Source organism: Oncorhynchus tshawytscha, linkage group LG03 (genome assembly GCF_018296145.1).
Source record: "Oncorhynchus tshawytscha isolate Ot180627B linkage group LG03, Otsh_v2.0, whole genome shotgun sequence".
Lineage (NCBI taxonomy): Eukaryota > Metazoa > Chordata > Actinopteri > Salmoniformes > Salmonidae > Oncorhynchus > Oncorhynchus tshawytscha.
In genome coordinates this window covers 7,869,040-7,896,400 of record NC_056431.1, presented here as the reverse complement: position 1 = coordinate 7,896,400, position 27,361 = coordinate 7,869,040, and the positions used below count along the sequence as shown (strand labels likewise).

Genomic DNA, 27,361 nt, shown 5'->3' with positions numbered 1-27,361 from the left:
GATGGTGGTGTGTGTCTAAACCTCCACTCTTGTTCAAGTCCCACTTCTTGCAAGTTATCCCACCCACCACTATCCCTCTCTCTCCAGCCATCCATCCCCAAGAGTAAACACAGTCCATGAAGCCCAGTCTTTTCCACCCTGACCCAGGGAATGAAAGAGCTCCTTCTCTCCCTGCTGTTCTCTACCAGTCTGACTCACATTCTGACTGAGGGGCAGAGCTGTTTCCATGTCACACCTGTCTGTATGTATGCCAGCCAACACAAAAAGAGACACACAAACACAAGGCCTAATACAAAGACATAATACACAGACAACTGTATACCACATACAGTATGTACAATTAGACTATGCACGCGCGCGCACACACACACACACACACACACACACACACACACACACACACACACACACACAACACACACACACACACAAAGACTCAATCAGGGCTTGGGTATGTCACCACCTTGCACACATCTCCTTCACACATGTTCAGCTCCATTCCCCTGTCTCTACCTAGTGTATCAGAGGACAGTGGGTTGGTCCTGGACTGTTCTGAACTACATGGCTGTGCTACAGGGCTGACACAGCATACTGACAGACAGGAGAGAGAGATAAGCACTTCTACTGTACAAGCTAACAGTAAACCAGAGCTACCTGTGTTCACCTGAGAATACCCCTGAGCTAGGCTACCTGAGAATACCCCTGAGCTAGGCTACCTGAGAATAACCCTGAGCTAGGCTACCTGAGAATACCCCTGAGCTAGGCTACCTGAGAATAACCCTGAGCTAGGCTACCTGAGAATACCCCTGAGCTAGGCTACCTGAGAATAACCCTGAGCTAGGCTACCTGAGAATACCCCTGAGCTAGGCTACCTGAGAATACCCCTGAGCTAGGCTACCTGAGAACCATCACCCACCCTGCCGTTACAATCTCCACTTATTACAAATACACGTCTCATTTAACTGTCGTCTGGAATGCACACTAGGCTAATTGCAAACGGACATACAGTACGCACACACTGATGAACACACACGGTTCTGGGTTAGAGGGTGCTCAGCTTCATCTTGCTCAAGGCCAGGATTAGTGCTGCTGCTTTCAGATCCTTCCGTCATGCCAGGGAGACGCAGGACGGCATAGCGCACACACACACGAGAGTGGCACTCTTCATTACACTTGATTAACATAAGAATCTGCACTGCAGATTACACTTCTCAACATGCCTTTATAGCTAAACTGAACAGCATGTTTGACATGTTTGAGATGTTTTTTTTCTAAGAAAGACAAGTAGTCCTATAGGGAATCCCTAGTAGTTGCCCCTTTGTCCAGAGGGACAGCCCCCTGGCTGTTGCATTGTGGGTAGTAGGCTATATTCCACCATCTGCTTGTTGTCTGGTCGTAACCCTCTGGCCTAGTTACTGAGCTCAGTGTATCTCAGCTGTAACTACACTAGGCCTAATCAAGTACTGGGATTCCTCTATTAATGCCCTGAGATAATAGGAATGTGTACCTGAGAGAATAGGAATGTGTACCTGAGAGAATAGGATTGTGTACCTGAGAGAATAGGAATGTGTACCTGAAAGAATAGGATTGTGTACCTGAGAGAATAGGATTGTGTACCTGAGAGAATAGGATTGTGTACTTGAGAGAGGGATGGTATACCTGAGAGAATAGGAATGTGTACCTGCGAGAATAGGATTGTGTACCTGAGAGAATAGGATTGTGTACCTGAGAGAATAGGAATGTGTACCTGAAAGAATAGGATTGTGTACCTGAGAGAATAGGAATGTGTACCTGAGAGAATAGGATTGTGTACCTGAGAGAATAGGATTGTGTACTTGAGAGAGGGATGGTATACCTGAGAGAATAGGAATGTGTACCTGAGAGAATAGGATTGTGTACCTGAGAGAATAGGAATGTGTACCTGAGAGAATAGGAATGTGAACCTGAGAGAATAGGAATGTGTACCTGAGAGAATGGGAATGTGTACCTGAGAGAATGGGAATGTGTACCTGAGAGAATAGGATTGTGTACCTGAGAGAATAGGAATGTGTACCTGAGAGAATAGGATTGTGTACCTGAGAGAATAGGATTGTGTACCTGAGAGAATAGGATTGTGTACCTGAGAGAATAGGATTGTGTACCTGAGAGAATAGGATTGTGTACCTGAGAGAATAGGAATGTGTACCTGAGAGAATAGGAATGTGTACCTGAGAGAATAGAATTGTGTACCTGAGAGAATAGGATTGTGTACCTGAGAGAATAGGAATGTGTACCTGAGAGAATAGGATTGTGTACCTGAGAGAGGGATTGGCGGTGGGTGGGGAGTGTGTGTGCGTGCGTGCATTTGTTAGGGCTGGGCGATATGGCCTAGAAATCATATCTCAATTTTTTCTAACTTATGGGCGATTCACGATATATACAGTTTCTCCAAATAGGCTTTGTTGTACAATTAAAGGTCAAATACACTGCATTTCAAACAGTCAGCAATAATCTAATGAATTCAGGACTTGTACAATTATACCTAGAATAAATATAAGCCTTCCGCAACCATAAAACGCACTAATTATTTAATCAAAATAGTTTAACATGCTTTTTTACAATAATCACTGATCTGGCTTTCAAGTCTGTCTATGAAAATGCCCTTTTTATTACAAATTTAACCAGAAACATGCACATTCACTAATAATCACTCACTTCTTGTAGCAAGGACTATAGAAAATTAACACCGGTCTCATCAACAACCTCTCAAGCACACGAGCTAGCGAGAAGCCAGCAAATCTTTATATTTCAACTTCAGCCAACTTGAATCTATTTGCTTGCTAACAAGGTCTAACAGTTGAATTGTTATGAACACATCCTTCTGTCCGTCTCCAACTGTTTGAACAGCATGCTAGCCTGTCCACTTTGTTCAGATGTTGAAATCGAATGGCTATCTTATTTCTCAGAACGAGAACGAGTTGCCATTGAGAATGAGAACAAATTCCTTATATAATGGTGTTTTATGCCATAACAGTCTTTGGCTAAAATGCTGCTAGCGGCAACGCCACCGCGAGCGACAAACTGAGCATTCATTTTCCAGAATCAACGTTCATTGATACTCCTGTTTCAGTAGAGTCTGCTCTGCCCCCAATTTGAGGAGTTGAGACATACAAATGATATAGTTAGAAAGGTTAACTCCTCTTTTACAGTAAAATAATGTCTCAATGTATTTCAGTATCCATATGACCCATTCTGTTGGACCAAACCTCAAATGCAAATAGCGAGTTGAAACTGCTTGTCAGAGGAAGCAGTGATCTCTTATCTTTGTTGTTGTGAGTAGCAGGGGGAGGGGCTTGGTGTGAGGGGGAGGAGCTGAGTGTGTGGGGGGAGGGGCTTGGTGTGCGTGTGTAAATGGAAAGATGCACAGTCTCAGCAGAAGAAGCAAAGGAAATGAGACCAAAAAGACAACATGATGAGAACAAGTGGACATAAAACGCTCATAAAAACAAAAAATAAACAATACCTTGATTCTTGCGATACGGGTATTTGGTTTTCACGCCAAAACAGGAATTAAAATGATCAAATTCGATATATAGCCCAGCCCTAGTATGTGTGTGAGTGAGAGACAAGAAAGAACTTTCAATTAAATAGCCCACATTCCTTTAAAAGGAAGAGACGGTACCCGTTGAGCTTCAGGCAAGACTGCACTTGCAGAGGTAGAGAAAGAAAGAAAGAGGGAGGGATGACAGAAAAGTGTTGTTGTTCCTCTAACAGAGACAGGAAGCCTCTGTAGTTCAGTGGTCGCCGCTGACACATTACAACGCTCCAAGCCCAACCGCCGTTTCAGCATCACGTCCCATCTGATCAGTTCAGCTACAGAACTACTCCAAAACAACTACAGGTCAACCCACAAGGCCCATAACAACAGACCATGGCTGAACTTGAGACAGAGTGTTGTTCAGATTCTGAGCAAAGGTCATACATAGCACCTAAAGCAACATTTTTTGTGATTCAGCATTCACAATGTTGAAGGCCCAATTCAGTCCCTTAGTAACACATAGACTAAGTTATTTTTGGAGTTCAATTGAGCCTGCGAAACTAAACAGCTAAATAATTGTTGATCAACTCAAACCATGGATATTGGCCCAACCCTCTAGGTCTGATCAGGTACAGTTGAAGTCAGAAGTTTACATACACTTAGGTTGGAGTCAAGTAATTTTTCCAACAATTGTTTACAGACAGATTATTTCACTTATAATTCACTGTATCACAATTTCAGTGGGTCAGAAGTTTACATACACTAAGTTGACTGTCTTGAAACAGCTTGGAAAATTCCAGAAATTATGTCATGGCTTTAGAAGCTTTTGAGAGGCTAAGTGACATCATTTGAGTCAATTGGAGGTGTACCTGTGGATGGATTTCAAGGCCTACCTTCAAACTCAGTGCCTCTTTGCTTGACATAATGGGAAAATCAAAAGAAATCAGCCAAGACCTCAAAAAAAAAATGTAGACCTCCACAAGTCTGGTTCATCCTTGGGAGCAATTTCCAAATGCCTGAAGGTACCACGTTCATCTGTACAAACAATAGTACGCAAGTATAAACACCATGGGACCACGCAGCCATCATACCGCTCAGGAAGGAGATGCATTCTGTCTCCTAGAGATTAACATACTTTGGTGCTAAAAGTGCAAATCAATCCCAGAACAACAGCAAAGGACCTTGTGAAGATGCTGGAGGAAACGGGTACAAAAGTATCTATATCCACAGTAAAACAAGTCCTATATCGACATGACCTGAAAGGCTGCTCAGCAAGGTAGAAGCCACTGCTCCAAAACCGCCATAAAAAAGCCTGACTATGGTTTGCAACTGCACATGGGGACAAAGATCGTAATTTTTGGAGAAATATGCTCTGGTCTGATGAAACAACAATAGAACTGCTTGGCCATAATGACCATCTTTATGTTTAGAGGAAAAAGGGGAGGCTTGCAAGCCGAAGAACACCATCCCAACCGTGAAGCACGGGGGAGCCAACATCATGTTGTCGGGGTGCTTTGCTGCAGGAGGGACTGGTGCACTTCACAAAATAGATGGCATCGTAAAGGAAGGAAAATTATGTGGATATATTGAGGCAACATCTCAAAACATCAGTCAGGAAGTTAAAGCTTAGTCGCAAATGGGTCTTCCAAATGGACAATGACCCCAAGCATTCTTCCAAAGTTGTGGCAAAACGGCTTAAGGACAACAAAGTCAAGGTATTGGAGTGGCCATCACAAAGCCCTGACCTCAATCCTATAGAAAATGTGTGGGCAGAACTGAAAAAGTGTGTGCGAGCAAGGAGGCCTACAAACCTGACTCAGTTACACCAGCTCTGTCAGGAGGAATGGGCCAAAATTCACCCAACTTATTGTGGGAAGCTTGTGGAAGGCTACCTGAAACATTTGACCCAAGTTAAACAATTTAAAGGCAATGCTACTAAATACTAATTGAGTATATGTAAACTTCTGACCCACTGGGAATGTGATGAAAGAAATAAAAGATGACAAAAATCATTCTATTAGTCTGACATTTCACATTCTTAAAATAAAGTGGTGATCCTAACTGACCTAAGACAGGGAATTTTTACTAGCATTAAATGTCAGGAATTGTGAAGAAGTGAGTTTAAATGTACTTGGCTAAGATGTATGTAAACTTCCAACATCAACTGTATATTATTCTCTTGATCTTTGATCCCAGAATTTCTAAGTCACCGAAGTCACTATTACTACAGGAGTTGTCTACCACCCGGTACTCTACCCTGCACCTTAGAGGCTGCTGCCCTGTGTACATCGTCATTGAACATTGGTCACCTTAATAACGTTTACATACTGTTTCACCCACTTCATATGTATATACTGTATTCTAGTCATGGCTCATCCTATACAACTACTGCTGTACACACCTTTTCTATTAATATACTGTCCATACCAGTTTATATATATTACAGACTTTGACATTGCTCGTTCTGAAATGTTTTATATATACTTATTGGATTATGTGCATATTGTTGTGTATTGCTAGGTACTATTACCGCATTGTTGGATGCTAGAAACACAAGCATTTCGCTGCACCTGCGATAATATCTGCATATGCAATCAATACATTTATTTGATTTTGATTTGTAGAGGATTAAACAGAACGATGGGGGAGGGGAGTTAGACAAAGGGGAGGGGAGTTAGACAAAGGGGAGGGGAGTTAGACAAAGGGGAGGGGAGAGGCAAAAAGGGCCAAAAGTGGGATGGACTCCAGTGACAGATGTGTGTTTGTATAGCTGCTGTACTTTTCATATAGAAAGAGAAAATAGTGTGATCAACTGGAGTGCAGGAGAAATATGCTACAGATAAACCTACTGGTACAATCTCATAACTTGCTATCAGTAGGCTATCTACCTTTGACAATGATTAACAATCTAATCAGTATAATGTATGTGTAATTATGTCTAAAAAAAACACTCAGACTTTAGGCTCAGCTAAATCAAACATGGCTATTAATGTTATTTGATCAAATATACTTTTTAGATTTTAAATGTCACATTGAAATACTCGTTAAAATAAATACATAGGCAAGCAAATCATTGCACGTAGGCCTGGCCACATTGCTGGCAATAACTGCTATAGTTACAGAGTTACATTAAATAATAGGCTACAATGTTGCGAGTCATTTTACAATTATGCTCTTTGCAACATTTTTGTAACATGACGGATAGCGATACTTTGTAGCCTGCTAAAAAAATATCACTTGATTGAACAACAAATTAGCAAGCGACCTGACACGTACCCTTCAAATACCAATATGCTTCAGCAAGTCCTACTCTGTAATGAAAAGTGTTTAATTAACTCTAAAACACCTTATTTTGGGACTCGAGAGAACGAGATGTTCCGCTAGACTGTAGCCAAACACAACATTCCTTTAGCTAGACGTTAACTAAAGGCTGTCTGGTGAGCTGGCTAGCGAGAGACAAGCCTTTACTCGCGGAATAACCTAATTAAATCCCAAGTTTTTTTTATATAAGTAACTAAGCATCGAACGTATGTACATGTTAAATATATTATCAAAATGTTTTAACGAGGTACTCACCTCAAAATACAGCAACAAAAAAGACTGACAAACGTCTATTATGGTTCGCTGTTCTAAAGTTGTCGTATGTCGCTGGAAAAAAACATTGTACGCGGAAGTACAAATTCAAGTGCACAATTTCCCCTTGCCTGATTGTTTTATCTACGTAAACCACTGGCAAAGTCATGCATGACGATGTCAAAATATATTGGTTTGATGTAATAATACAGTTTTCAATATGATCTAGCTATATAAAATCTGTTTTTCATGTAACTTTTTCCATCCCCAGTTGTTTCCTGATGGGCTACCATACTAGATTGTGTTACACGGTATTCGGTCCCCTCGACTACCCATGGGAGTCAAGTTTATATTTTCACACATAAGGTAATCCGTGTTGAAATATTAATTATGGAATTGAACGCATTATGTCAATTATTGAACAGTATTGAAACCCTGAACTAGTGCATCCATAAATACATTTAGGAATATCCAGTAGAGGCAATGCTTCGGTTTCCGTAAAATTCTGTTTCACTTAGCAATATGATCTCATCACACAAAGTATTTCCGATTTAGGTAGTGTTGGCTGTTTGTGAAAGTTTAGGGCATGCACCTATCTTGGTTTGTCATCTTCTTAATTTCCCTTCTTCATATCCGATCTTTACCCTATTCACCCTATGCACCCTATTCACTTTATAGTGCACTGGTCAGTGCACACTATGTAGAGAAAACTATGCAATTTCTAGACTTTTTAAATCAACACGTTTCATAAAAGTAGGCGGCAGATTTTCATGTCATCATATCCTTGGGAGAGGAGGCCAAATGGCCTATGCTGTCCCATTACCCTGACTATTACAACTCGTTGAACTCAATTACACATGCAAGGAAAATAATACTAAGGGAAACCATGGCCAATTGTTACTCATGCTCATGAAATCAAACCCTTCCATGATATAATGCAAACTATTCAGGTAGACTAGATAAGGTCATTACATTGTAATATAGGTCCAGGTTCGCCACCCTGTGGAGAAAGGATGCTCTACACCAGGGGTCTCAAGCAGGCCTATAGGAGCCTCTTACTGTGTAAAGCACACACATTCACACAATGAGTTCAGTGCCAAGAACAGTCCAATCTCCAGAATAATGTTTATTGCTTTAGAAGTTATTCATATTTTTTCTTATTTTTGATCTTTCCATATTTCCTCTTTACAATAAAACAAAGAAATGTGACATTATTTCACAGCATCATTTTGGATGTGTTTACACATACATTGACAAAGGAAAGAGTATTTACAGTGGTGTTGGTAAATGCCACACAGAGATCATGAAACAGAGATTTCTGGTAGAATCTAACAAATATACAATTACATGACCTTTACAATAGGGCTTTCACACCTAATGTTACACCGCCACCTGTTACAAACCATACCATATGAATCTGTACAATGTGGGGTAGTTAGGATGCACTCTGTGCTTCAAAGTGAGCAACATGGAATGTCCCTAGTTGGTATTGAGATACTTTGTACCTCTTGTTTTAGTTTCTACAAGGGGACCCATTGCCTAAATGTTGCCATGGATAAAAAGCTTAGACTCAAAAATAATCTACATTTTTTTGTTGTAATTGTAGTTGAAAGAATGTGCTGAAACCAATAGTATTCCCATTTCGAAATGACAGAACAGTTACACTGGGTGAATGCTAACTATAAAAATAAGACTACCAGAATATTTAAACCCAAAGGGCTTCTTGGAAAATGACCAAAGGGCACAATTAGCTGGGGTTGAGAAAATATGAGACAATTCCCCATATATGAGTCCTCCTCATAGAAAAAACACCTTTCCAGCGCAGATGCTCTGACTGCTGTTAATTATTTAAAACTTTAATACACCTATACTTGTCAATTTCAACATTATTTAAATACATAATTAAATCACACCAACACAGCAAACTTTTATAATATTGATAATAATTAAATGTAATGTACACCATAATAAAATATATACAATGAAATATTGATACAAATTCTAGATTTGTCCAGCTCTCTTTTGCGCTCTCTTTCTCTCCCTCTCACTGAAGAAAGTTAAGTAATTTATATTAGCATTAAACAATAACAAACAAACAAGTATGGAGTTAGAAATGTGCATTACAATACCAGAGCATTACATTAGCAGAGCAAAATGACTAATTGTTTGGATTTGGGGGATGATCATTTTTCCCAACAAACAATGAACTGTAGCAGCCTCCTATAAAGACCACCAGCTGGCAATGTTTGACTATGTTTTGAACAGAAAAATACATACCGGTACCCAAGAAAAGGAATCCCCAAAAAACAAAAGTAATATCTCTGTCAGATATAATTTCTTGCGGCCATTATTGCAATTAATCTTATGTGTGTATATTGTAGTGTTGTTTATTATTGTTCTAGTATTATATTTTAATGTAATTCATTATACATTTGACTTATATTTATGCCGTTTGATGGACCCATTGCAGTAACACGGTAACAAACGAATAGCACAGAACAACGTACAATGCTGTTAAAGGTCAAAACATCACTGAAACCTTGAGACAATAAAATGTGTGGGAGCACATGATGAATATGTAGTGCACATACATCCGAAACATGGTAGACTCTCAGTAATGTTGAAACCAGCAAGCTCACTATCTCAGCTATGTTGGACAAGTACACATGTAAAGAGAGAGCGGAAGGGTGGAGAGAGAGAAGAAGGGTGGAGAGAGAGAAGAAGGGTGGAGAGAGAGAAGAAGGGTGGAGAGAGAGAAGAAGGGGGGAAAGAGAGGAAGAAAAAAAAAAGAAAGACGGGGCAAGATGGCTCAAATAAAGGAGCACATAACAGATGAAGGGAGCGAAAGAGAGAAGGAGAGAGAGGAGAGAAAGAGAGAGTTATCTAATAGAATCTATTAGCTGTGGATCAATTTTAGAGTCTCTGTCTCCCTGTGCCGTTCAACCAGAGCCATGGAGGGAGAGAGGGTTAGAGGGAGGGACGGAGGGGGAGGGGTGAGGGGCACCAGGCTCTTAAGCGGATGGGAGGACACGGGGGGAGGGAGGGAGGAGAGAGGTGGCAGTGCTCCCCCTTTCTTCCCCTCCACCAGGATCTGTGATCGACCACTCAGCCTGGTCTCCTTGGTGATGCTGAAGTCAGGCTCGTTGTCGTTGTCTGAGCTGCAGTCGCTCAGATCTGTGATCTCCAGGTCTGAGTCTGACTCTGGGTCCTGCTTCACCCCGCCTCGCCGCTCCGATGGGCTCTGTCGCCCCCCAGCACCACCACCAAGAACCATTCCTCCCAGACCCAGCCCTAACCCTAACCCCAACCCAGGCTCCGTGCCTGGGGTATTGGTCTCCCTTCTCTCACCCACAGAGCCCCCGTTGAGAATGTCTGTTCGGCCCAGCGACAGAGCACCAGGATAAGGAGGCAAGCAGAGTCTGGGCTGCCCACCTGCCGTGCCGTTAGTAACCCCGGTCTGGCCCGCTGCTCCCCTCTCTCGCCCTCCTGCCACCTCTCCCGGGGGTAGTAGGGAGGAGAAGGGGTGAGGCAGCTGGCCCAGGCTGGTCTGCAGCGGGTTGGGGTAGAAGTGGGAGGGATAGAGGGAGCCGGGGGGCAGCTTGGGGCAGTTGTTGAGGGAGAAGGCCCCTGAGAGGTAGGGATTGAAGCCCCAGGGGTAGTCGAAGGGAGGGTTGCGGGGGTAAGGACCCAACAGGGACGGGGGCTTGGAGTAACAGGGAGCGGCTGGAAGAGAACAGAGACACAGAGACAGAGGTTAGCTCTCTGAAGGGGTAAAGATCTCCTAACATAACACATCCAAGCATGTTCACTAATTATGCTCTGCAATAATTAGCAACGCAAATCCACAGCTATGCGCTGGGGCAAAATGAGAGAGCTGTTGATTTGAATAGAACCCTGATCTTAGACTATATGCCTGCCAGACCTATTAACACATGCAACTGGTTCACAACAAATATGAACACAATGAGAGATATGCTGTCTGGCAGATTAAAGTATCCCGTTAATAACAGAATAGTTATGCCAGTGTAATGAAATAATACTGTCTATGAAAAAAGGAAAATGGACTGTGGTAAGAGAAATCCAGTTATTGGTGAAGTCAACTGAATAACAGAAAAACACAACTCGCACACTCTGGCACTCTACTTAGCTCCATCATACTTTCAGAAACCTGATATAATGTGTATGTGTATTACATCAGCTTCCCTATATGCATCATTTAATAACAACTGAAACAAAGGAGGTAAATCTGAGGTGATACTGGAATTAAATTTTAGTGCGTGAACAAAAGAACTCTCTATGACCCCGACTGTACTTCCTTCCAACAACAGACAACAAACTCAAATATTTACCCTATCTCTCTCTCTCTCTCTACACCTCTCTACCTCTACCTCTCTACCTCTCTACCTCTCTACCTCTCTACCTCTACCTCTCTCTCTCTCTCTACCTCTCTCTCTCTCTACCTCTCTCTCTCTCTACCTCTCTTCCTCCCTCTCTCTCTCTCTCTTCCTCCCGCTCTCTCTCTCTCTCTCTCTCTTCCTCCCGCTCTCTCTCTCTCTCTTCCTCCCGCTCTCTCTCTCTCTTCCTCCCGCTCTCTCTCTCTCTTCTCCCGCTTCCTCCCCGCTCTCTCTCTCTCTTCCTCCCGCTCTCTCTCTCTTCCTCCCGCTCTCTCTCTCTCCTCCCCCGCTCTCTCTCTCTCTCTTCCTCCCGCTCTCTCTCTCTCTCCCTCCCGCTCTCTCTCTCTCTCTCTCCCGCTCTCTCTCCCTCCCGCTCTCTCTCCCTCTCTCTCTCCCTCCCGCTCTCTCTCTCTCCCTCTCTCTCTCTCCCTCCCGCTCTCTCTCTCTCCCTCCCGCTCTCTCTCTCCTCCTCGCTCTCTCTCTCTCTTCCTCCCGCTCTCTCTCTCTCTCTCTCTCCTCCCGCTCGCTCTCTCTCTCTCCCTCCCGCTCTCTCTCTCTCTCCCTCCCGCTCTCTCTCTCTCTCCCCTCCCCGCTCTTTCTCTCTCTCGTCCTCCCGCTCTCCCTCTCTCGTCTCCCGCTCTCTCGCTCTCTCTCCCCTCTCTCTCTCTCTCCTCCCGCTCTCTCTCTCTCCCTCCCGCTCTCTCTCTCTCCCGCTCTCTCTCCCCTCCGCTCTCTCTCTCTCTCTCGTCCTCTCTCGTCTCTCCCTCCCTCTGGTCCTCCCGCTCTCTCTCTCTCGTCCTCCCGCTCTCTCTCTCTCGTCCTCCCGCTCTCTCTCTCTCTCGTCCTCCCGCTCTCTCTCTCTCGTCCTCCCGCTCTCTTCTCTCGTCCTCCCGCTCTCTCTCTCTCTCGTCCTCCCGCTCTCTCTCTCTCTCGTCCTCCCGCTCTCTCTGCTCTCTCGTCCTCCCGCTCTCTCTCTCTCTCTCGTCCTCCCGCTCTCTCTCTCTCTCTCTCCTCCCGCTCTCTCTCTCTCTCTCCCTCCCGCTCTCTCTCTCTCTCTCTCGTCCTCCCGCTCTCTCTCTCTCTCGTCCTCCCGCTCTCTCTCTCTCGTCCTCCCGCTCTCTCTCTCTCTCTCTCGTCCCTCCCTCTCTCTCGTCCTCCCGCTCTCTCCGTCCTCCCGCTCTCTCTCTCTCGTCCTCCCGCTCTCTCTCTCTCGTCCTCCCGCTCTCTCTCTCTCTCTCTCGTCCTCCCGCTCTCTCTCTCTCTGTCCTCCCGCTCTTCCTCCTCTCTCCTCCCGCTCTCTCTCTCTCTCGTCCTCCCGCTCTCTCTCTCTCTCGTCCTCCCGCTCTCTCTCTCTCTCTCTCGTCTCTCCCTCCCGCTCTCTCTCTCTCTCGTCCTCCCGCTCTCTCTCTCTCTCTCTCCCGCTCTCTCTCTCTCTCCCGCTCTCTCTCTCTCGTCCTCCCGCTCTCTCTCTCTCTCTCGTCCTCCCGCTCTCTCTCTCTCTCTCGTCCTCCCGCTCTCTCTCTCTCTCTCGTCCTCCCGCTCTCTCTCTCTCCCTCCCGCTCTCTCTCTCTCCTCCCTCCCGCTCTCTCTCTCTCGTCCTCCCGCTCTCTCTCTCTCCTCCCGTCCTCCCGCTCCACTCTCTCTCTCTCTCGTCCTCCCGCTCTCTCTCTCGTCCTCCCGCTCTCTCTCTCTCGTCCTCCCGCTCTCTCTCTCGTCCTCCCGCTCCTCCCTCTCGCCTCCCGCTCTCTCTCTCGTCCTCCCGCTCTCTCTCTCTCGTCCTCCCGCTCTCTCTCTCTCGTCCTCCCGCTCTCTCTCTCTCGTCCTCCCACTCTCTCTCTCTCCCGTCCTCCTCCCGCTCTCTCTCTCGTCCTCCTGCTCTCTCTCTCGTCCTCCTGCTCTCTCTCGTCCTCCTGCTCTCTCTCTCTCGTCCTCCTGCTCTCTCTCTCTGTTATTTGCTATGGAGGGCTAATTTGACAGTGCTTGAGTCTCTGTGTGCTGGGCCAGAAGTAGCTGGCAGACAAATTAATATTGAATCAGTCAGGCAGGCCTCACTTGCTTATGAAAACACAGTAATGGGCGCCCACAGGCCACAAACTGAAGCCTGCACCCTCAATTAGGGCTTTCCTGCCTGGGAAGGGATTAGGACAGGGGGGACACATGGGAGGGAGAGGTGGGTGAGGAGGGAAGGTGGGGGGAATAGGACCGGAGGACAAACAAAACAGGGGGGCCAGGTTGTGATGTGAAGGGGAGTGTGTTCACAGTGAACACACACTAACTCACACACACTCACTGTGCTGTAAGCGCACACATTCCGATGCAGTAGCAGGGCTGAAACACACACATGGAGTATCCAGACAGGCAAAGGCATCTGTACACACACACGCACAAACACACACACATATGCCTGCATGCTCACCCACACACAAATGCACACACATACATGCACACAAATAAAACACACACATACAAGCTGAAAGATTATATAAAGGGAAAATGCTAATTATTACACTGACATTAATTCCAAAAACCTTAATTGAGCATCTGCCTCGTAATAATACAATTATATATACTGTAGATCACTTCCATCTAACGCTTCCTATCACCTGAAGGAGAGTATGAATTGGAGGCAGTAAAGGGACAGATCTCTGCTGTGTAAAGTACTGCAGTGAACATGGATTTGATCTTGTTCCTTCTCTCCTATGCTCTCCTCATTTCCTCTATCATTCTCAGGCTCCACCTTCCTTCCTTCCACCTTCCCTCTCTTCTCTGTTCTTTACCTTCCCTCTCTCCTCTGTTCTTTACCTTCCCTCTCTCCTCTGTTCTTTACCTTCCCTCTCTCCTCTGTTCTTTACCTTCCCCCTCTCATTTTTCACAATCATCTTCTACCTTATTTTTACCGCTGTCACCCCTCTCCCTCTAGCCTCTCTCCTCTCCTCTCTCTCACCTGAGCTGAGGAAGGGGAATGTGTCCAGTCTCAGTTTATCTCCCTCTGGTCCCGGGGCTGTGGCCACTCGATCAAACAGGGAGGTTCCTCTCCCTGACTCTGGCAAACGAGGGAACAGTGACTGCAGGGCCTGGGAGAAAGAGGGAAGACAGAGAGACAGAACAAAAAACATTAGAATCTGCTCATGTCATTTAAGCATTTAATAGCAATTAATTTAAATCAGCAAAGAAAAACTAGACTTGTCTTTAGGATCAACCTCCTCTTTAAATCACCATGTATTTAGGGTAAGTCATTTGATGGAGATGGCACCCTGTAGTGTGTGGTGCAAACACACTAACAGTCACAGCAAGGACAGGATAAAAGGAAATGCCAGGGGACTGAGAGGGAGAGGAGAAGGGAGAACAGAGGAGAAGATGAGGAGAGGAGGTAGGAGGACACAGAGGCTCAAAGACTCAAAGCCAGGAGAAGTACAGAGTCAAATGGAGGCCAACGATTAAGTGGGCACAAAGGCTAAACTACGAGAGATAGAGGGATTGGGCGCCCTTCGAGGAGGGAAGAGTGTGCGGGGACAAAGGAGGGAAAGGATTGATGGAAGGGAGAGAGAGACTAAACAACATAATAGATGTGGGGTAAGAGAGAGAGAGAGAGAGGGGAGAATGTATGTGTGTGTGTGAGGTGTGTGAGGTGTGTGTGTGTGTGTGTGTGTGTGTGTGTGTGTGTGTGTGTGTGTGTGTGTGTGTGTGTGTGTGTGTGTGTGTGTGTGTGTAGAAGTGCTTTAAAACAGGAAAGAGAAAGGTGGCCAAACAAACAAAACGGTTAAATCACACAGAGTCGAGGGAGACAGAGAGAGAGAGGGAGGATTTCTCTTTTTTTAGAAGAGCTGGGATCAATCATTTCTGTCACCCCTCAGCTCCAAGTTTGAAAAGCGAGACTGTACTTCCAAGCTGCATGATCTGGATTGCTTAACCAAACCTGCATTAATGACCGAACATTGATCTGATCTGACGTATCTACTTGTCTTTTATTTCTTTCATTTTCAATCGATGACAGAGGGATAGGCCATCCGAGACAGGAATGTGAGAAGGGTGGATAACATCTTCTTTTATTTTAAGGACAAGTTAAAACCATCTCTCCAGTTTCTCCTTCACTCTCTCTGTGACTCTTTTTCTATCTTTCAGGACAAGCAAAGACTATACTAGTCATTTAAAGCTAACTCTATTCCCTTTTAAATAGATTTCATGAATTAAATTAATTAAGATATTATACTATTTGCACTAGTATCACAATGTCCATTTTTTTGTATTTGTAAAACATCTGTAAAAAAATTGTCATAGCAATTTCTATATCCAAGCAAATGAGAAAGTATGAATCAGTTAGTGTTTAATTTGAATATATCATCACCTAAATGGATCCATCAGAAATATGCACCCTGAGCACAGAGGACATTACTTCAATACGTGTATCTATTATTTCTTTACAAACTGTAACAGGACAGTTTTATTCATACAACCTCGCTGGTGGTCCAAGAACATTTATCTCTGTAAAAATGTCAAGATGACTCTGGGCAAATAATAAGTGAAGAACATTTTATCATGATCAGGACTGCTGCTATTAGAAACAGTGAATAAAATATGTATGATAAGATACGCGGAATACAATTGATCCTCCTGTAACTGAAGAATGAATACACAGCAGGAGTCTGTACAGTACAATCTGCAGTTCCCTGAGACTAAATGGATTTTTAGCTAGACCCGCTGAATCAAATCAACATTAATAAACAATCAAATATGGAGTTGTGGCAACCATTTTTCCATCTCTCCCTCTCATTTTCCTCCCTTTATTTCTCTCTCCTTTTCCCCAATGTTTGTCGTTGATGGTTCTCAGGTACTTGGAATCTGCTGGTCTTCTATCCAACTTGTCTCTTCATTTTGGTGAATTCAAACATGTACTGTTCAAATGACAGCTCCCTTTCGACAATGTGATGGATTGTGATAATAGTGGGGAATAAGTAGCTGTCTATTCTGAAAAACCTGTCATTTCTGTCCTTACAATCCTAGTAATCCTCTCTTTCTCTTTTCCCTTCATACCCTCCTCCATCCATGACCCTTTCTCTCCGTCCCTCCCTCTGTCCTAAACTCCATTCGTTCCTCCATCCCTCACTTCTGCTGTTACTCCCTCCATACCTCGGGTGTGAGAGGGCTGCAGTCGGGCGCGGCGGAGCCCCCATTGAAGTGGTTCTGGAGCAGGAAGGGGGAGCTGGCCATGTCCAGCAGAGGATAGTTCACCAGCACCACCTTACTGAAGTTAAACTTGTAGGTGAAACGCTTCCCTTTGGTTTTGTGCAAAATACGCTTATTATAGTAGTACCTGGGTGGGGGAGGATGGAGAGAAAGGTGAACGGGAAGAGATTAGGAAAGAGGGAATGGAGAAAGGAGAGAAAAAAATAGGAAGAGTTAGAAACAAATATCCATGTTTTCATCGATGGTTCACAGCGGGGCTCTCCAACCTGCTTCCTAGAGAGCTATCATCCTGTAGGTTTTCCCTCCAACCTGCTTCCTAGAGAGCTATCATCCTGTAGGTTTTCCCTCCAACCTGCTTCCTAGAGAGCTATCATCCTGTAGGTTTTCCCTCCAACCTGCTTCCTAGAGAGCTATCATCCTGTAGGTTTTCCCTCCAACCTGCTTCCTAGAGAGCTATCATCCTGTAGGTTATCCCTCCAACCTGCTTCCTAGAGAGCTATCATCCTGTAGGTTTTCCCTCCAATCTGCTTCCTAGAGAGCTATCATCCTGTAGGTTATCCCTCCAACCTGCTTCCTAGAGAGCTATCATCCTGTAGGTTTTCCCTCCAACCTGCTTCCTAGAGAGCTATCATCCTGTAGGTTATCCCTCCAACCTGCTTCCTAGAGAGCTATCATCCTGTAGGTTTCCCCTCCAACCTGCTTCCTAGAGAGCTATCATCCTGTAGGTTTTCCCTCCAACCTGCTTCCTAGAGAGCTATCATCCTGTAGGTTTTCCCTCCAACCTGCTTCCTGGAGAGCTATCATCCTGTAGGTTTCCCTCCAACCTGCTTCCTGGAGAGAGCTATCATCCTGTAGGTTTTCCTCCAACCTGCTTCCTGGAGAGCTATCATCCTGTAGGTTTTCCTCCAACCTGCTTCCTAGAGAGCTATCATCCTGTAGGTTTCCCCTCCAACCTGCTTCCTAGAGAGCTATCATCCTGTAGGTTTTCCTCCAACCTGCTTCCTAGAGAGCTATCATCCTGTAGGTTTCCCTCCAACCTGCTTCCTGGAGAGCTATCATCCTGTAGGTTTCCCCTCCAACCTGCTTCCTGAGAGCTATCATCCTGTAGGTTTCCCCTCCAACCTGCTTCCTGGAGAGCTATCATCCTGTAGGTTTCTCCAACCTGCTTCCTGGAGAGCTATCATCCTGTAGGTTTCCTCCAACCTGCTTCCTGGAGAGCTATCATCCTGTAGGTTTTCCCTCCAACCTGCTTCCTGGAGAGCTATCATCCTGTAGGTTTCCCCTCCAACCTGCTTCCTAGAGAGCTATCATCCTGTAGGTTTCCCCTCCAACCTGCTTCCTGGAGAGCTATCATCCTGTAGGTTTCCCCTCCAACCTGCTTCCTAGAGAGCTATCATCCTGTAGGTTTTCCCTCCAACCTGCTTCCTGGAGAGCTATCATCCTGTAGGTTTCCCCTCCAACCTGCTTCCTAGAGAGCTATCATCCTGTAGGTTTCCCCTCCAACCTGCTTCCTAGAGAGCTATCATCCTGTAGGTTTCCCCTCCAACCTGCTTCCTAGAGAGCTATCATCCTGTAGGTTTTCCTCCAACCTGCTTCCTAGAGAGCTATCATCCTGTAGGTTTTCCCTCCAACCTGCTTCCTAGAGAGCTATCATCCTGTAGGTTTCCCCTCCAACCTGCTTCCTAGAGAGCTATCATCCTGTAGGTTTCCCCTCCAACCTGCTTCCTAGAGAGCTATCATCCTGTAGGTTTTCCCTCCAACCTGCTTCCTAGAGAGCTATCATCCTGTAGGTTTTCCCTCCAACCTGCTTCCTAGAGAGCTATCATCCTGTAGGTTTCCCCTCCAACCTGCTTCCTGGAGAGCTATCATCCTGTAGGTTTCCCCTCCAACCTGCTTCCTAGAGAGCTATCATCCTGTAGGTTTTCCCTCCAACCTGCTTCCTAGAGAGCTATCATCCTGTAGGTTTCCCCTCCAACCTGCTTCCTGGAGAGCTATCATCCTGTAGGTTTCCCCTCCAACCTGCTTCCTAGAGAGCTATCATCCTGTAGGTTTTCCCTCCAACCTGCTTCCTGGAGAGCTATTATCCTGTAGGTTTTCCCTCCAACCTGCTTCCTGGAGAGCTATCATCCTGTAGGTTTCCCCTCCAACCTGCTTCCTAGAGAGCTATCATCCTGTAGGTTTCCCCTCCAACCTGCTTCCTGGAGAGCTATCATCCTGTAGGTTTTCCCTCCAACCTGCTTCCTGGAGAGCTATCATCCTGTAGGTTTCCCCTCCAACCTGCTTCCTAGAGAGCTATCATCCTGTAGGTTTCCCTCCAACCTGCTTCCTGGAGAGCTATCATCCTGTAGGTTTCCCCTCCAACCTGCTTCCTGGAGAGCTATCATCCTGTAGGTTTCCCCTCCAACCTGCTTCCTAGAGAGCTATCATCCTGTAGGTTTCCTCCAACCTGCTTCCTAGAGAGCTATCATCCTGTAGGTTTCCCCTCCAACCTGCTTCCTAGAGAGCTATCATCCTGTAGGTTTTCCCTCCAACCTGCTTCCTGGAGAGCTATCATCCTGTAGGTTTCCCCTCCAACCTGCTTCCTAGAGAGCTATCATCCTGTAGGTTTTCCCTCCAACCTGCTTCCTAGAGAGCTATCATCCTGTAGGTTTCCCCTCCAACCTGCTTCCTAGAGAGCTATCATCCTGTAGGTTTCCCCTCCAACCTGCTTCCTGGAGAGCTATCATCCTGTAGGTTTCCCCTCCAACCTGCTTCCTAGAGAGCTATCATCCTGTAGGTTTCCCCTCCAACCTGCTTCCTGGAGAGCTATCATCCTGTAGGTTTCCCCTCCAACCTGCTTCCTAGAGAGCTATCATCCTGTAGGTTTCCCCTCCAACCTGCTTCCTGGAGAGCTATCATCCTGTAGGTTTCCCCTCCAACCTGCTTCCTAGAGAGCTATCATCCTGTAGGTTTCCCCTCCAACCTGCTTCCTAGAGAGCTATCATCCTGTAGGTTTCCCCTCCAACCTGCTTCCTGGAGAGCTATCATCCTGTAGGTTTCCCCTCCAACCTGCTTCCTGAGAGCTATCATCCTGTAGGTTTCCCCTCCAACCTCCAACCTGCTTCCTCCAACCTGCTTCCTGGAGAGCTATCATCCTGTAGGTTTCCCCTCCAACCTGCTTCCTAGAGAGCTATCATCCTGTAGGTTTCCAACCTGCTTCCAACCCTGCTTCTTCTGGAGAGCTATCATCCTGTAGGTTTCCCCTCCAACCTGCTTCCTAGAGAGCTATCATCCTGTAGGTTTCCCCTCCAACCTGCTTCCTAGAGAGCTATCATCCTGTAGGTTTCCCCTCCAACCTGCTTCCTGGAGAGCTATCATCCTGTAGGTTTTCCCTCCAACCTGCTTCCTAGAGAGCTATCATCCTGTAGGTTTCCCCTCCAACCTGCTTCCTAGAGAGCTATCATCCTGTAGGTTTCCCCTCCAACCTGCTTCCTGGAGAGCTATCATCCTGTAGGTTTCCCCTCCAACCTGCTTCCTGGAGAGCTATCATCCTGTAGGTTTCCCCTCCAACCTGCTTCCTGGAGAGCTATCATCCTGTAGGTTTTCCCCTCCAACCTGCTTCCTGAGAGCTATCATCCTGTAGGTTTTCCCTCCAACCTGCTTCCTGGAGAGCTATCATCCTGTAGGTTTTCCCTCCAACCTGCTTCCTGGAGAGCTATCATCCTGTAGGTTTCCCCTCCAACCTGCTTCCTAGAGAGCTATCATCCTGTAGGTTTCCCCTCCAACCTGCTTCCTGAGAGCTATCATCCTGTAGGTTTCCCCTCCAACCTGCTTCCTGGAGAGCTATCATCCTGTAGGTTTCCCCTCCAACCTGCTTCCTGGAGAGCTATCATCCTGTAGGTTTCCCCTCCAACCTGCCTCCTAGAGAGCTATCATCCTGTAGGTTTCCCCTCCAACCTGCTTCCTAGAGAGCTATCATCCTGTAGGTTTCCCCTCCAACCTGCTTCCTGGAGAGCTATCATCCTGTAGGTTTCCCCTCCAACCTGCTTCCTGGAGAGCTATCATCCTGTAGGTTTCCCCTCCAACCTGCTTCCTGGAGAGCTATCATCCTGTAGGTTTCCCCTCCAACCTGCTTCCTAGAGAGCTATCATCCTGTAGGTTTCCCCTCCAACCTGCTTCCTAGAGAGCTATCATCCTGTAGGTTTCCCCTCCAACCTGCTTCCTGGAGAGCTATCATCCTGTAGGTTTCCCCTCCAACCTGCTTCCTAGAGAGCTATCATCCTGTAGGTTTTCCCTCCAACCTGCTTCCTGGAGAGCTATCATCCTGTAGGTTTCCCCTCCAACCTGCTTCCTAGAGAGCTATCATCCTGTAGGTTTCCCCTCCAACCTGCTTCCTAGAGAGCTATCATCCTGTTGGTTTCCCCTCCAACCTGCTTCCTGGAGAGCTATCATCCTGTAGGTTTCCCCTCCAACCTGCTTCCTAGAGAGCTATCATCCTGTAGGTTTTCCCTCCAACCTGCTTCCTGGAGAGCTATCATCCTGTAGGTTTCCCCTCCAACCTGCTTCCTAGAGAGCTATCATCCTGTAGGTTTCCCCTCCAACCTGCTTCCTAGAGAGCTATCATCCTGTAGGTTTCCCCTCCAACCTGCTTCCTAGAGAGCTATCATCCTGTAGGTTTTCCCTCCAACCTGCTTCCTGGAGAGCTATCATCCTGTAGGTTTCCCCTCCAACCTGCTTCCTAGAGAGCTATCATCCTGTAGGTTTTCCCTCCAACCTGCTTCCTAGAGAGCTATCATCCTGTAGGTTTCCCCTCCAACCTGCTTCCTGGAGAGCTATCATCCTGTAGGTTTCCCCTCCAACCTGCTTCCTAGAGAGCTATCATCCTGTAGGTTTCCCCTCCAACCTGCTTCCTAGAGAGCTATCATCCTGTAGGTTTCCCCTCCAACCTGCTTCCTAGAGAGCTATCATCCTGTAGGTTTCCCCTCCAACCTGCTTCCTGGAGAGCTATCATCCTGTAGGTTTTCCCTCCAACCTGCTTCCTAGAGAGCTATCATCCTGTAGGTTTTCCCTCCAACCTGCTTCCTAGAGAGCTATCATCCTGTAGGTTTTCCCTCCAACCTGCTTCCTAGAGAGCTATCATCCTGTAGGTTTTCCCTCCAACCTGCTTCCCAGAGAGCTATCATCCTGTAGGTTTTCCCTCCAACCTGCTTCCCGGAGAGCTTTCATCCTGTAGGTTTTCCCTCCAACCTGCTTCCTGGAGAGCTATCATCCTGTAGGTTTTCCCTCCAACCTGCTTCCTGAAGAGCTATCATCCTGTAGGTTTTCCCTCCAACCTGCTTCCTGGAGAGCTATCATCCTGTAGGTTTTCCCTCCAACCTGCTTCCTAGAGAGCTATCATCCTGTAGGTTTTCCCTCCAACCTGCTTCCTGGAGAGCTATCATCCTGTAGGTTTTCCCTCCAACCTGCTTCCTAGAGAGCTATCATCCTGTAGGTTTTCCCTCCAACCTGCTTCCTGGAGAGCTATCATCCTGTAGGTTTTCCCTCCAACCTGCTTCCTAGAGAGCTATCATCCTGTAGGTTTTCCCTCCAACCTGCTTCCTGGAGAGCTATCATCCTGTAGGTTTTCCCTCCAACCTGCTTCCTGGAGAGCTATCATCCTGTAGGTTTTCCCTCCAAACGTAATCTAGCACAACTGATTCTAATAATAAGCTGGTTGGTAAAATGAATCAGGTTAGTTACACCTGGGGTTGGAGCGAAAACCTACAGGAGGGTAGCTCTCCAGGAAGGGTTGGAGAGCCCTGGTCAACAGTAATGTGTTCCCTTAGCAGCAGGGGGAACAACACTGGTCCTCCAGGGCTGAACTCCTGCTGGGTTTGTTTCTCCCTGGCATCTCACTGATCAATTCATGTTTTGATTTGATAAAGTCTCCACACACCTCGTTAGGCAGGACTAAATAAGTCTGTGAATAAAACCAAAAACAAGCACATAAACAACATCCCTCCACAGCCTGATCTGACCTGCTGTGCACTGTTGACATACAGCAATTATCATGTAATTATTAAATATATTTGGGAAGGGCCCGTAAGTAAGCATTTCACTGTTTATCCACACCTGTTGTTTACGAAGCATGTGATGAATACATTTGATTAATTACATGTACAGTATATGTAAAGAAATATTATTCATTACATGTACAGTATATGTAAAGAAATATTATTCATTACATGTACAGTATATGTACAGAAATATGATTTATTACATGTACAGTATATGTACAGAAATATGCATAATAGATAAACATCAACTCTTGCTGTCAGCGCTTCTGGCATCATTCACAACAGAAGTGCCTCTTTGAGGGCGGGACTACAATGTGAGTGGTGTCTCTATGGAAACAAACTCAGGTGCCAGTCACTCCAACTCTACAGTGCTTGTTTCCTGTGCCACCTACTGAGGTGTCACAGGCTACAGTACCTGTCAGAATCCCACACTGTCAGATACTACATACTGCCATATGGTTCAGATGAGAGGGTTGGTACAGAGGTGAGGCGGGGTGGGGGGTGTTCTCAAAACTGAATAAACAAAAAACAGATTATATTAAGCTGGTGACTGTCCTGATACATTCTTAGACTTTCATTTACTATTTTAAGCATGTAAGTCATTTAAAATAGGCCTGTGACAAAGCTAAAATCCTGTATAGCTACACTGTAGATGTAAGGTAACAAGTTCACAGGCATACAGACCTGTATACAGTGCATTCGGAAAGTATTCAAAACCCTTCACTTTTTCCACATGTTGTTACGTTACAGCCTTATTCCCTCATCAACCTACATACAATACCCTATAATGACAAAGCAAAAACAGTTTCCATTTTTTGCAAATGTATAAACAATGGAAAACTGAAATATGACATTTACTATCACATATCACAGACCCTTTACTCAGGACTTTGTAGAAGCACCTTTGGCAGAGATTACAGCCTGGAGTCTTCTCGGGTATGACACTACAAGCTTGGCACACCTGTATTTGGGGAGTTTCTCCCATTTTTCTCTGCAGATCCTCTCAAGCTCCGTCAGGTTGGATCTGGAGGGTCGCTGCACAGCTATTTTCAGGTCTCTCCGGAGATGTTTGATCGGTTCATGTCCGGGCTCTGGCTGGGCCACTCAAGGACATTCAGAGACTTGTCCCGAAGCCCCTCCTGCATTGTCTTGGCTATGTGCCTAGGGTCGGTGTCCTGTTGGAAGGTGAACCTTCGCCCCAGTCTGAGGTCCTGAGCACTCTGGAGCAGGTTTTCATCAAGGATCTCTCTGTACCTTGCTCCGTTCATCTTTCCCTCGATCCTGACTAGTCTCCCAGTCCCTGCCGCTGAAAAACATCCCCACAGCATGATGCTGCCACCACCATGTTTCACCGTAGGGATGGTGCCAGGTTTCCTCCAGACATGACGCTTGGCATTTAGGCCAAAGAGTTCCATCTTGGTTTCATCAGACCAGAGAATCTTGTTTCTCATGGTTTGAGAGTCCTTTAGGAGCCCTTTGACAAACTCCAAATGGGCTGTCATGTGCTTTTTATTGAGGAGTGGCTTCCGTCTGGCCGCTCTACCATAAAAGCCTTTTTGTTGGAGTGCTGCAGAGATTATTGTCTATCTGGAAGGTTCTCCCATCTCCACAGAGGAACTCGGGAGCTCTGTCAATGTGACCATTGGGTTCTTGGTCACCTCCCTGACCAAGGCCCTTCTCCCCTGATTGCTCAGTTTGGCCGGGCGGGCAGCTCTAGGAAGAGTCTTGGTGGTTCCAAACTTCTTCCATTTAAGAATGATGGAGGCCATTGTGTTCTTGGGGACCTTCAATGCTGCAGGAATGTTTTGGTACCCTTCCCTAGATCTGTGCCTCGACACAATCCTGTCCTGGAGCTTTACGGACAACTCCTTTGGACTCATGGCTTGGTTTTTGCTCTGACATGCACTGTTAACTGTGGGACCTTATATAAACAGGTGTGTGACTTTCCTAATCATGTCCAATCAATTAAATGTACCACAGGTGGATTCCAATCAATTTGTAGAAACATCAAGGATGATCAATGGAAACAGGATGCACCTGAGCTCAAATTCCTGTCTCATTGCAAAGGCTCTGAATACTTATGCAAATAAGGTATTTCTGTTATCTATTTTTATAAGTTGGAAACAATTTCCCCAAAACTATTTTTGCTTTGTCATTATGGGGTATTGTGTAGATTGATGAGGGGGGAAAAATGTAATCCATTTTAGAATAATGTGTAAAAAGTGAAGGGGTCTGAATACTTTCCAAATACAATGCATATCAGTATGTATCCACCACAAACAGTTGGGGCCCTCGCAATGATTTGTACACTTTTGCTTTGCGTGGCAATTGTGCCGCGGCCCTTAATTGAGCAATTAAGCTAGGCTAATCAAGAAGGCTAATTATGGCCCCAGCCAATTCATAACAATTAGACCCCTACGACAGCCCCCATTAACGAGAGGGCAGGGGAAACCAGGGAGGGGGGTAACAGTGTGTGTGTATTGTCATTTGATTTGCATAAGCAAGTAACGAGTAGCGGTGGGATGTGGGGTAAATTCAATAGAATGATCTATAGCAGAATAGGTAGCAGGGCTATAGTTTAAATCACATGGCAATGCGTAGAGTTTTGAGCCAAGTATTTCTGAGAAGGCAGAAGGACTTCATTTATTCTCGGTAGGTCTAAATCTAAGCTATTTTACATGGGGGATTAATTCCGAAATTCTTATTGAATTTTTTATATAGAGGTTTAATAGTGAACTTATCCATTTGTACATTGGAAAATAAAGTAGAATCAAGGGTATTGACATTTAAGGAAAAAACATCATATCTTTCTTTCCATTTTTACTGACATGGAGGGAGAAGATGAATGAGACACATAGGACTTATATCCACTACAAATGAACTGCTATTTTTTCTGGCTTCTTATACTTAAAAAATATCTAATAAAGCACACACATACACAAAAACACACACATGCACACACCCACACACACACAGTTCCTACCTTAGCGCCCTGCTCAACTTATCGTAGTTCATGTGGGGTTTGCATTTCCTGAGGCCCCACAGTTTGGCCACCTCGTCAGGGTCCTTGATGACAAACTCTCCATATTCCCCCTGCCAGGAAATCACACTCTGGTACTCCTCCTTCTGCAGCAGCTCCAGGATGAAGTGCCAAAGCTGAATCTGTCGCGAGCCGGGGCTCGACTCAGGCTTGTAGGCCCAGTCTGGGAAGGCAATGCCTGAGGAGGAGGAGCAGGAGAGTGGGAGGATGAGATTGAGGCCCATTGGTTTGTGAATGGTGAGTGCTGGCCAAAGGGGCTAGCTGTCCGGATGACTGATGGAGTGATACAGTTAAGGGATGATGTGGTTAATATCATAGAGCATGCTTACAGCAATGTTGCTCTGTGGTACTACTAATGGCCTCTAGCTTGGACCCACTAGCTGGTCAGATAGATTTCTGCTCTCTTTCAGAGTTGATGGATGCTACTTACATTTTGATAATACTTGAATTCTAACTGCCTGCTGCCATACACTTCTAATATAATAAAATAGCTCATCAATTGAACAAAAATTCTGGCTAATTGCCTTGCAGAATAAGTAAAGAAACATGAATCCTAACAAATTAGAAACGTTATTTGTTCACTGATGTGTGTGGTAAGTTTTTTTGTTATTCACATATAAAAATGATCTTTATAATGCAGACTTGTTGGAGTATACATATTGACCATTAGAAAACACTAGCTATCAAGGCCTGGTGTACTAAGCAGTAACACAGGGAAAAATAATGCAAGGGAATACAGGTAAACCTACTACAAATAGGTACATAAAAGGTTAAGCGGTAGGAATAATGCATTTAGTTGAAGTGTAAATAAAGACAGTTTGGTAAATTAGCATCAAGATTTTTTGTTGTCTATTTTATTCCTGCTGATAATAACATCTAACACAAAACATTGCACAGGTACAGCACATTGTACATCTCCCCTTAGTGTATAACTGGTATCTGCCCTCCCCCAAATGCTAATCAAATGTTCCTCCACAACCCTAATAAAATCCCCAACTCCCCAAACCACGTACCCCGGCTTCCGCAAAAAAGTGCCCCAATCCTGCTTGCCTCACCTGGAGTCCAGAGGGCAGGGACAGGGGGGGTGAGCAACAGATCACTGACACAGTTACAGTCCATGCCTCCACTACACCTGAGAGATGGGGAGACAAAGGGAGAAAAGGAAAAATTCCAATTGAATTCCAATTACTTTTATTTCTTAGGAGAAAACTAAAAAGAAAGGTGAGAGTGAGGGATGAGTTAAACAAGTCTGAGGTGAGAGATGACCTGCAGGGCAAAGGGCGAGGGATGTTTTTACACCGTGGTTTTGAGTCCCTCATATCAGCGTTACATACAGTATATATCAAGAGCTTTTGTAGGTCACGTGTTTGATGGAGCGATCTAACAGGGTCAGAGAGCACTAACTGATGCAATGTGGAGGACACCCCTACAGTATAGAATGAGAAATTAAAAGTTCACTTTTAAACGTGAAGAAGGCGCAGGATAATGAGGTGATAGATAGAAGCTGTTTTGATCAAAAAGTGGGAGTAGTGATTCATTCCAAAATGGTTAGTGGTTTAGTGGTTATAACGGCTATATTGACAAAGACGTAACATGAAAGACCGATATATTCCATTTA

At 45.4% G+C, this 27,361-nt stretch overlaps 2 protein-coding genes across 5 annotated transcripts in view; both read right to left on the bottom strand.

The window, feature by feature from the left end:
• The window catches only part of LOC112244209 (rho guanine nucleotide exchange factor 1-like), a 61,456-nt gene extending 54,063 nt beyond the window's left edge, over positions 1-7,393 (bottom strand). For all 4 annotated transcript variants that reach the window (XM_042309030.1, XM_042309031.1, XM_042309042.1 and 1 more), the window contains exon 1: positions 7,094-7,393. The gene's annotated coding sequence lies outside the window, so the exon portion shown is untranslated. The remainder of the gene's footprint in view (positions 1-7,093) is intronic.
• Positions 7,394-8,215: 822 nt separating this feature from the next.
• LOC112244836 (ETS domain-containing transcription factor ERF-like) lies at positions 8,216-26,885 on the bottom strand. The gene is made up of 5 exons (XM_024412643.2): positions 26,799-26,885; positions 25,687-25,921; positions 16,612-16,795; positions 14,429-14,558; positions 8,216-10,813 (listed from the first exon to the last, which is right to left on the bottom strand). The coding sequence occupies exons 1-5, from the start codon at positions 26,860-26,862 to the stop codon at positions 9,987-9,989; spliced, it is 1,440 nt and encodes a 479-aa protein (XP_024268411.2). The 5' UTR covers positions 26,863-26,885; the 3' UTR covers positions 8,216-9,986.
• Positions 26,886-27,361: the final 476 nt, after the last annotated feature.

Bases quoted from the DNA above. Each gene is read 5' to 3' on its own strand.
- LOC112244836 (XM_024412643.2), bottom strand. From the start codon at position 26,862: ATGGACTGTAACTGTGTCAGTGATCTGTTGCTCACCCCCCCTGTCCCT. The intron at 16,796-25,686 runs GTAGGAACTGTG...TCCCCCACCCAG, and splicing joins AAGTTGAGCAGGGCGCTAAG to GTACTACTATAATAAGCGTA. The intron at 14,559-16,611 runs GTATGGAGGGAG...TCTTTCTCCCAG, and splicing joins GCAGCCCTCTCACACCCGAG to GCCCTGCAGTCACTGTTCCC.